General features: G+C 46.0%; 1 protein-coding gene across 1 annotated transcript in view; it reads right to left on the bottom strand.

The window, feature by feature from the left end:
• Positions 1-1,283: 1,283 nt before the first annotated feature.
• ATL1 (atlastin GTPase 1) overlaps positions 1,284-9,695 on the bottom strand; it is a 68,549-nt gene continuing 60,137 nt past the window's right edge. Inside the window, 6 exon segments of the mRNA XM_070749299.1 lie at positions 1,284-1,496; positions 3,154-3,168; positions 7,000-7,047; positions 7,049-7,126; positions 7,128-7,157; positions 7,159-7,434. Coding sequence (XP_070605400.1) covers positions 1,383-1,496; positions 3,154-3,168; positions 7,000-7,047; positions 7,049-7,126; positions 7,128-7,157; positions 7,159-7,434 — 561 coding nt within the window. The 3' untranslated portion in view covers positions 1,284-1,382.

The following is a 9,695-nucleotide window of genomic DNA, read 5'->3' as shown; positions in this document are numbered from 1 at the left end:
ATCTTCCCTCATAGTCTGAGTTTGTTTTTGCAAAAACGAGCGGCAAAAATCTTACTAGAATTAATCCTAAATTCACCCTATAAGAATTGAACCACACACAATCCAGTTTTGATTGTTCTTTAAAAATAATGAATGCTGAAATTGAAACATCTCCCCCGGGCCTATACAGTTATGTATGGTATGCTTGTGTGTATGTTTGCTTTTAATAATGGGGCTTTTAGTGTTTCTTTTAAATTATTAGAGTTGTTATATATTGTTTATTATTGCTGTGAGCCGCCCCGAGTCTGCGGAGAGGGGCGGCATACAAATCTAAGAAAGAAAGAAAGAAAGAAAGAAAGAAAGAAAGAAAGGTAAATATTTCTCCCCTCCCCAAAGAGGCTGTTGTTAAGTGAAGCAGAATGACAAGTAGTGCAAATACAACAGATGCAGTGTAAATTCTTGTATTTAGTGTGAGACAGGAAAGTTCCCGCATGAATAATTAGAAATTAATAAAACAACAAATAGGTAATTGTCTTAGGAACAAACTTTTAATCAACAACATAATAAAACTAGGAACACTCTTTATGCACTAAACAAATATATATATATACAGTGGAATTTTCAAAGACATGTTAAAAAGGGCTTTTCCATCCCTTTAACATATCATAGCAAAAGAAATTTCTGCAAGCGAATAAGCTGTATGAAGAAAAGTGTGCACATCAAAACCTTTAAGGTGTACATTGGGCAGTGTTAGGGTATCCTCACTTAAATAAGTGTGTAGTTTACAGGCAGACCATTACTTTTATTCATCAGGTTTGCCTCCAAGTGCACATAAAGGTTTAATGTGTATACTTCTCATCAAACTGCATGGGTGTGTCCATGAAGTTACCAGGAGTTGAATTTGACTCAAAGGAGTATCTTTCCTGCCCCGCTAGAAAGCCTAAGATGGTCTTAATGACTCAGATTCAAAGAAGCCCACACAAGCAGTTGTGTACATGATCATCAGCTGCACTGCTGCCACATCCCATTCTTGGGATGGCTCAGCTGTGAGGGGGGGGAATCTGGTGTGAGAAGGAGAAACAATTGATATCTTATGCTCTTAAAAAGATCTGAAAGTCACAGTACTTTCTAGAGGACGAAAGAGTACTGAGTCTGCAGCAAAATTAAGTCACTGCGTCCTTTAAAAAAAAGAAAGAAAATTACAGTCATGCTGATTCATCCACTCTCAAGCAGGGCATTGTCCAAATGAAAGCAGCCACACTTAAGCCATTGGTGCATGTGAATGAGTTATCATTTTAATCCATCTTCCGTTTTGAGGGGTGCCAGAGATTGGTACATGGATGCAGAAGTGATTAACGTGTTTTAATTATGTATTCCTTGCACCTCAATGGAAAGCACCTGGATTACATAGTCTTCTTCTCTGTCCCTTCCTTGGGCTCCACGTTCTGGGCTGTAGGGAAAGCATGGTGGTACAAATGTCTGTGTGTGGCAGCTGCGCTGTATAGTTTGTACAAAGCCTGAAAACCAAAACATTAAAAAAACAAAAACAGGAGAGGAAACAATGTTTTCAGCTGTTCTTCTCTCGGACTACTCCTAAGCAGGCTTGCTGCATGTATTCAAATCCTTTATCTCGGTCTGATGCCTTACTTTTTCTTTTTAAAATTAAATTTTATTTACATACATATACCGTGGTACCTCATGATACGAACCCCTCGCCATATGAACAACCCGAGATACGAACCCGGGGTTCAGAAATTTATTGCCTCTTCTTACGAACTTTTTCCGTCTTAGGAACCCGTCCCCGCCGCCGAGAAGCCCCGCCGCCCGGCTGTCGCTTTTTGAAACAGCCGGGGGGCTTCTCAGCGTCCTCCTGAACCCGAACGCCAAACCCAAACTTCCGGGTTCGGCGTTCAGGAGGCCGCCGAGAAGCCCCCCGGCTGTTTCAAAAAGCGACAGCCGGGCGGCGGGGCTTCTCGGCGGCCACCTGAACCCGAACTTTTGCCGAACTTCCAGGTTCGGCGTTCGGGAGGCTGCCGAGAAGCCCCGCCGCCCGGCTGTCACCTTTTGAAACAGCCGGGGGGCTTCTCGGCGGCCACCCGAACTTTTGCTAAACTTCCGGGTTCGGTATTGGGAGAACGCTGAGAAGCGCCCGGCTGTTTCAAAAGGTGACAGCCGGGCGGTGGCGTTTTTTTGCGGGGGGGGGGGGTTCGTTGCACGCATTAATTGATTTTACGAACTTTTCGCCTTACGAACCTCCCTCGGGAACCAATTAGGTTCATAAGACGAGGTATTACTGTATATATATATACAATAAACAATACAAAACGTAGACATTTAAAATAAAAAACGGATGAGTGTGAGGCAAATCTGTATAACAGTGCTAACTTTACCTATTCTATTGCCTAATTTAAATAATAATTAGTAATTAGTAATTAAAGAAAAAGTAATAGTCATCGTTAGTATAAATATCTTAATTCTCCATTGAACATTTTCACCAGGTGATTACTCTTTATATTTATTAATTTCATATACGGTGTCAGTTTGTCCTTTTCTCAAGCCAGCGGTAAAATAAATCCCAACAATTGTAAAATACAGACTCTTCCTTGTTTTTAAGTTCTAAGGTTAATTTGTCCATCTCTGCACAAGATATAATTTTCTCTAATATCTTTTCAATTACTGGTAGAATTTATGTAAAATGTGAAAACACAGTGCAAATTCCTCAGTTCAACAACATGTATTCTACTGGGTGTAGAACTCTGCTTTTTGCCAGAGGAATTGATGTTCTTAAGTTATTTCAGGGATGGTATTCTCTAGAGAGCTGACCCTGCTTCCTCTAGCATCAGGGACCTGGATCCTTTCCCAGCAAATATTACAGGGGACAGCAGCAGATTTAATGGAGACATGGGGCCCTTCTCCTAATTTGTTTTGCTGCACAATCTGCTTGTAACAATGGGCTGAGAGTCATATCATGCAGGGTTTTTTTGGTCTCTGATCTGAATTCCAAAATTGAGGCAAGCAGTCACATTTTGCAGCTGCCTTCCCAATTCCATCCTATGATGGGAAAGTTTTAAAAACTGGTAGTACAAATACCCTGAAGTAATATGAACCCACACGCACAGTCATTCATATATGTATACTGGTGGATTGCTTTTGCATAACAGTAAGGTGGCTTACCTCATTTGTGTTGCCCTGCAGAAAAGGCAGTTGTAAAAAGAAAGAAAAAAAAGCCAAGATGAGAGAAAGAACACAATGCATTTTATATTCCCGTCCCCACTGTATCCTGAAGTAGTTTATTCTACCTGCTCTCCCCAGTTTGCTAACTGAACCTGTAAAGTTGCCTCATTCAATCAAAAATCCTGGGGAACACTGAATGGGGTGGGTGGGTGGGTGGCTAAAGAAATGTTTTGACAAAAAAAAATCTTCCTCCATTTCGCTCTATTTCTCCCTCACTCTTTCTCTCTCTCCCTTCCTTCCCTTCTTTCTCTCTCTCCATCCCTCTTTCTTTCTTCCTCTCTTTTTTGCTCTCTTTCTCTCTCCCTGCTTCCCTCCCTATATGTCTTTCTCTCTCCCTTGCTCTCTCTGCCTCTCTTGCTATCTCTCTTTCATTCTCTCTCTTTCTCTCTCTCTCTCTCTCTGTCTCTCTTTCTCTGTCTCTTTCTCTCTCTCTTGCTAGCTCTCTTTCTTTCTCTTTCTCTCTCTCTCTGCCTCTCTTGCTATGTCTCTCTTGCTCTGGCTCTCTTTCTCTCTCTTCCTTTCTTCTCTGCGGAGGCCGGCGAAGGTTTTTCTTATTTTAAATGTTCCGGGTGGCAGGGGGATGCGGAGCCCGCACGCACACACACCCGACATTCCAAATTCTGCCTCAGCTGTGAGAAGAACGCCTGCCCCGCCTGTCCTGCAGCCCTTTCGCTGACAGCCTGGGACAAAAGCGCTCTGTGAAGGGACTGCAAGAGGGGCCGGGCGGGCATTAGCAGCCGGATGAGGAGGACGAGAAGCCGCTGCAGCCACCCCCAATCCCCCCCCTTCCCTGGGTGCCTTCCAAAGGCCCCTGGAAAAAGGCAGGAGGTAGCAACAAGGCGCGAGGACAAGCAGGCAGCTTGGCGGAGGGGAAGCGCTGAGGGGCTCTCCTCCTTCCCCACCCCCGCGCTTCTATCCTGCCCTGGCTTTTGCTTTGCCCGCAGATTTCCCCGCAGTTCAAAAGGAGGCAAGAGGTGGCCTGGATGAAATTGCGGGGAAATCATGGGGCGAAGCGAAAGCCAGGGCGGGAGAGAAGCGCGGGGGTGGGGAAGGAGGAGAGCCCCTCAGCGCTTCCCCTCTGCCAAGCTGCCTGCTTGTCCTCGCGCCTCGTTGCTACCTCATGCTGCTCCCACCATGGCTGCGCGTGGTTCCGGTGCCCCTGGCTGAAGGTTGTCCTGTGGCTGGTCTTGGGCTTTACGGTGGCTTCCTGGTTCCCTCTCCTCCCTCCGCCTGTGTCTACCGCCAGCGCCTCATTCCTCGGAGCTGCCGCTTCCTTCCAGGCAGCCCAGCCACGCTGCCGTAGAAAGTGCAGAGGTTATTGCCGCCACCTCTGCCTCCATTCAGGGAGCCACTGTGGTTGAGCTGAGGGAGAGGAAAAGGCGCGGTGACCACGGTGGCTCCCTGAGTGAAGGCAGAAGCGGTGGCAATAACCTCTGTGCTTTCTACGGCAGCGTGGCTGAGCTGGACGGATGGAAGCGGCAGCTCCCACTCTAGGAACCCACGGCAACGGGCGACGGCTTGGTGGGAGGCGACAGCGGGAGACACAGGCGGTGGGAGGAGAGGGAACCAGGAAGCGACTGTGAAGCCCAAGACCATCCACAGGACGACACTCAGGCAGGGGCGCCGGCAGCGCCCCGCCCAGCTTGAGCTTCTCGCGGCACACCTGGCCATGTCTCGCGGCACACTACTGTGCCGCGGCACACCGGTTGGGAAACGCTGTTCTATGTTTCTATGTTAAATGCATGGTTTTCATAATTTTTGCCTGGAAAATAATATATAAACCTAAGATCGGAAGACAAGATTTCTAAAGTGCATTATGCTTAGATATGGATGCAAGAACTAAAAACCAGGATGCCCACTTCAACATAGTAACATAATGTTGGATTAGAACACTCTTTGCTATAGACATCAAGTACCTATGAGTACTATCTGCCATCCTTGCTTATTTATCCGGACACTGTCCAAATACATGCATTTGTTGTTGTTGAATGTTGTTCCATAATACAGTAGTACCTCTACTTACGAACTTAATTCGTTCCATGACCAGGTTCTTAAGTAGAAAAGTTTGTAAGAAGAAGTAATTTTTCGCACAGGAATCAACGTAAAAACAAGTAATGCATGCGATTGGGGAGGGTGGAGGCCCTGTTTCCTCCCAGGAGGTTCCTAGAGAGACCCCACGGAGGCTTCTCCCTGCCTTTTCCAGCCCTGTTTCCTCCCAGGAGATTCCTAGAGAGGCCCCACAGAGGCTTCTCCCTGCCATTTCCGGTTACAGTTTCGGAGCTTCGGGTTTGTAAGTGGAAAATGGTTCTTGAGAAGAGGTAAAAAAATCTTGAACACCCAGTTCTTATCTAGAAAAGTTCTTAAGTAGAGGTATTCTTAGGTAGAGGTACCACTGCAATTCACCTTTCAACACCATCAAATTGGGAGTGATTTTTAAACCAATCTCAATTACTCACAAAGCAACCTGGCCAATTCAGGTTATAGGAGAAGACCCAGCTGAAAATCAGACACTATAATACTGGTCCTCACAAGAAGAAAATGTCAAAAGCATCCTGATTTCTATGTGACTCTGTTCAATGCCATGTGGGACTTAGACATGATTTTTGTTAAGGAATTTCTGATCACAGATGCATTTGCTTTTAAACCTTTTACTTTAATTATTGAAAAGATAACCAGAGCCTTTTATGGCTGCCTTCTGTGTTCTCAGATCTAGAGCGTAAATCCATTGGGGAACACTAATCTTCTCTCAAATTCTCTTTAATATTGATTAGTAATTTCTGTAGGGCAGAGTTTCTCACCTGTGGCAACTTTGAGATGGCTGGCTGGGGAATACTGAGAGTTGAAGTCCACCCATCTGAAAGTTGCCAAGATTGAGAAACATGGCTCATAGTCTCCATGCAACTATTTCCTGTGATGTAAAAGAACACATCCTTTTGAACAGCAACCCTTCTCCAAACTGAGTCACTGAGAGCAAACCACTCCTTACTAGCATTGATGATACAATACCTTTGTTGTAAGCCACCCAGAGTCCTTAGGGATTTGGGCGACATATAAATCAAATAAATAAATAAAATTAATAAATACCTAGTTTGGGCAATGAAACATTTGCAAGAAAACAAACTCAGAGAGCACCAAACCCTCCACATTTCAAATACTCTATTGGTTTCTCCAAACTGCTGTCCTCCCAGGATGTAGGATTGCAGTTTTCATCATTCCCATTAACTGTAGCCAAGTAAGGCAAGAGTATCAACTCAAGGCTTAGATCTGGCCCATAGGACCAGCCTGGAAATAGCAAAGGACCAGCCTGCAGTGATCTGATAGTGAAAACCGGGCACCGGTGGGGGGGGGGACTGCGGATGGCCTGCCAATGCCCTGTTTTGGCTGCCAGAGTGCTGCAGGAAGCCATCCAGCCTAAAAATAGGGTGTGGAGGGGCACCTCGTTTTCCCTGGCAGGGGGCTATCAAAACAAACTAAAAACATGCAAGGAGTGGCAGGAAAGTAGAAAAAAGAAAGAGGAAAAACAGAAAAAGAAAGTAGAAAAGATGGAAAGAGAGGAAGGACGGCAGGAAGGAAGGAAGGAAGGAAGGAAGGATATAATGAGAGTAAGGGAGGGTCTTAGCACTTGGCCACCACAGATGCCCTCCCGACATGAGTCCCGTCATCTGACCACCATGGCCTCCCACATCCATCCCCGCCCCCCCCCCCCCCGAGGTCAAACAACCCTAATGCGTCCCTCAAAGGAAAAATTGACATCCTAAAATTAGTGAGTGCTTAGTGAGCTCTTACCTGGTCCCAGAGTGCTGCTGCCACTTGGTCTATGACGGCCCCCAGCTCCCCTGTACTCCCCGGAGTATCTGATGTATGCCCATGTGCAAAGGGTGATGAGAGTTAGCCCCATGATCATATTGCAGAGGGCTGGCTATGATGTCCAATCCAATGAAGCCATGTGACACCAGCAATGACGTAAGTGATGAAGATGACGACAAACAGGGTGGCCGGGGTGCGAGCGGCGTGGAAGATGTTCTTGCTGTCGTTGTGCTTGATATACTGGACGTAGAGCTCATCAATTTCTGCCTCCAACTGCTGGAGGTAGCGACGGCTGAATTCCTCACCCCCCATCTTTTTCACGCCACGGAACTGCCGCACTGCCTCTTCCTTGAGCTCCAAGTGTTTATTCTGAAGGTCACTGGGTGCAAGAAAAGGTTTGTCACCTCCGCACACCTGAAACAAGCAAGTAAAGCATTAAAAAAGAAAACAATACAACACAGGGAAAGCCCTTGACCAAACAAATGAGGCATCCAACAGATTTGTTAGAGTTGAGTTTCCAGAAGTCCTAGACCAGTGATGGCGAATCCTTTTTTCCTCAGGTGACAGGTGCTATTGCGGATGCGCGAGTGCCCACACCCATAATTCAATGCTAGAGAGGGCAAAAAGAAACTCCCCCCGGCCCCTGGAGGCCCTCTGGAGGCCAAAAATGGACTGTTTCCCAACTTCTGGTGGGCCCAGTAGGCTCGTGTTTCACCCTCCCAGGCTCCAAATGCTTCCCTGGAACCGGTGTGTGTGTGTGATGTGTGTGTGTAAAAATCCCCTCCCCATCCCCTCAGAGGCTCTCTAGAAGCCAAAAATGCCCTCCCAGAACCTCTCTTTGAGACAAAAATCAGCTGGCCGGCACACACATGCACGTTGAGAGCTGAGCGGGGCAACGGCTCGAGTGCCAGCAGATATGACTCCACGTGCCACCTGAGACACCCAAGCATAGTGTTCGTCCATCACTGTCCTAGACAGTATGAAAAAAAAATGTCATACCAGTTGGGAATTTGGATTCATTTCTTAAGGTTCAGAAAGCTGGCTTATTCACATGTAACTAGGCCTCGCCCTCTGTCTCAGTACAGGAATTGCAATTAAAAGATCCCCAATAAATGTCTGTCTACGCTCTGCTTGATTCCATCAAGTAATAGGACGTTTTGGATAACTAGTTCCACTGTTGGACTGCCCATGAACATTTAAAGGATGGGATGGGATGGGATAGAAATGGAATAGAATTGAGTTAGAAATAGAATAGGAATGGGAATAGGACTAGAAATAGAAATATTTATTGGGGATCTTTTATTAATACCACTCTATAATGCCCTAGTCAGACCTCACCTGGAGTATTGCATTCAGTTCTGGTCACCACACTTCAAAGAGACATAGAAACTCTGGAAAGGTACAGAAAAGGGCAACCAAAATGATTTTATTTATTAGATTTTTATGCCGCCCCCTCTCCGCAGACTCGATAAGGGGATTAGAAACCAAGACATACGAAGAGAGGTTGCAGGAACTGGGCATGGATAGTCTAGGAAAAGAAGAGCCAGGGGGGACATAATAGCAGTATACAGGTATTTAAGGGGTTGCCACAGAGAGGAGGGGGTCCAGGGCACCAGAGGGCCAGACGAGGAGCAACGGGAGGAAGCTGACCAAGGAGAGATTCAACCTGGAAATAAGGAAGAACTTCCTGACAGTCAGAGCAATCAACCAATGGAACGGCCTGCCACGGAGGTTGTGAATGCCCCAACTTTGGACATATTCAAGAGGAGATTGGACTGCCATCTGGCTGGGGAGGTGTAGGGGTTTCCTGCTTGAGCAGGGGGTTGGACTTGATGACCCGAAAGGTCCCTTTCACTTAAATAAATAAATAGAATAGAATAGAATTCTTTATTGACCAATGTGATTGGACACAAAAGGATAGATTATTATTTGTTGTGGTTAGCTCTGGCCCAGCTCCTGCCCCAAGGACTGTGGATGTGGGGGAGACATCCACATGCTGCAGGCCTGTTTTGCCCCCCCCCCCCGTGGAATCTGATGATGAAGGCTCCTCTGATAAAGAAGACATGAGTGACAGGGAGGAGGAGAGTGTGGCAGACAGCTCAGAAGGAGATCAATTATCTAGCTCCTCCTTGGATTCAGAACAAGAGTTAATGATATAGCCATGCATGCAGAGAGCAATGCATAGGCAACAACAACTGAGAGATTATTATCAAAGAAAATGAGGCCACCTGTGGTTGGGTGGGGCTGTGGTAATTAGTGAGGCTGCTATAAATAGCAGCCTGTGGGTTTGGCCATTGTGGAGGATTATCTGATCGTTGTGTTTTGTGACTGCTTTACTGACTTTGACCTTTTGTGTGCTGATTTTTCCCTCGCTTTGAAACTAAACCAGAGCAAAGTGTGTTTCACTTTGTGAAAGAAGGACTGTGAATTGCCTCACAGCTGCAAGCTAAGTATCACAGAACTGATAAGGGACTTGTACAAATTACCAGTTTGTTTGGGGACCAGTGCTCTTTGCTATACCAAAAGAGGGCTTGGTTTAAGTGAATTTTCATTATAAAGAACATTGTTTTGAATTTTCAAATGTGTGTGTCTGAAATTTGTACCTGTGAATTTTGGGGAGGAGTCTACCAGAGAGCCTGACAGAACAATTATTGCTTCTCTTTTTCCTTGGAACA

The sequence above is a fragment of the Erythrolamprus reginae genome, chromosome 1 (genome assembly GCF_031021105.1).
Source record: "Erythrolamprus reginae isolate rEryReg1 chromosome 1, rEryReg1.hap1, whole genome shotgun sequence".
In the NCBI taxonomy this organism is placed as follows: Eukaryota; Metazoa; Chordata; class Lepidosauria; order Squamata; family Dipsadidae; genus Erythrolamprus; species Erythrolamprus reginae.
The sequence above is the reverse complement of the archived record's forward strand: the minus strand, read 5'-3'. Positions and strand labels throughout refer to the sequence as shown.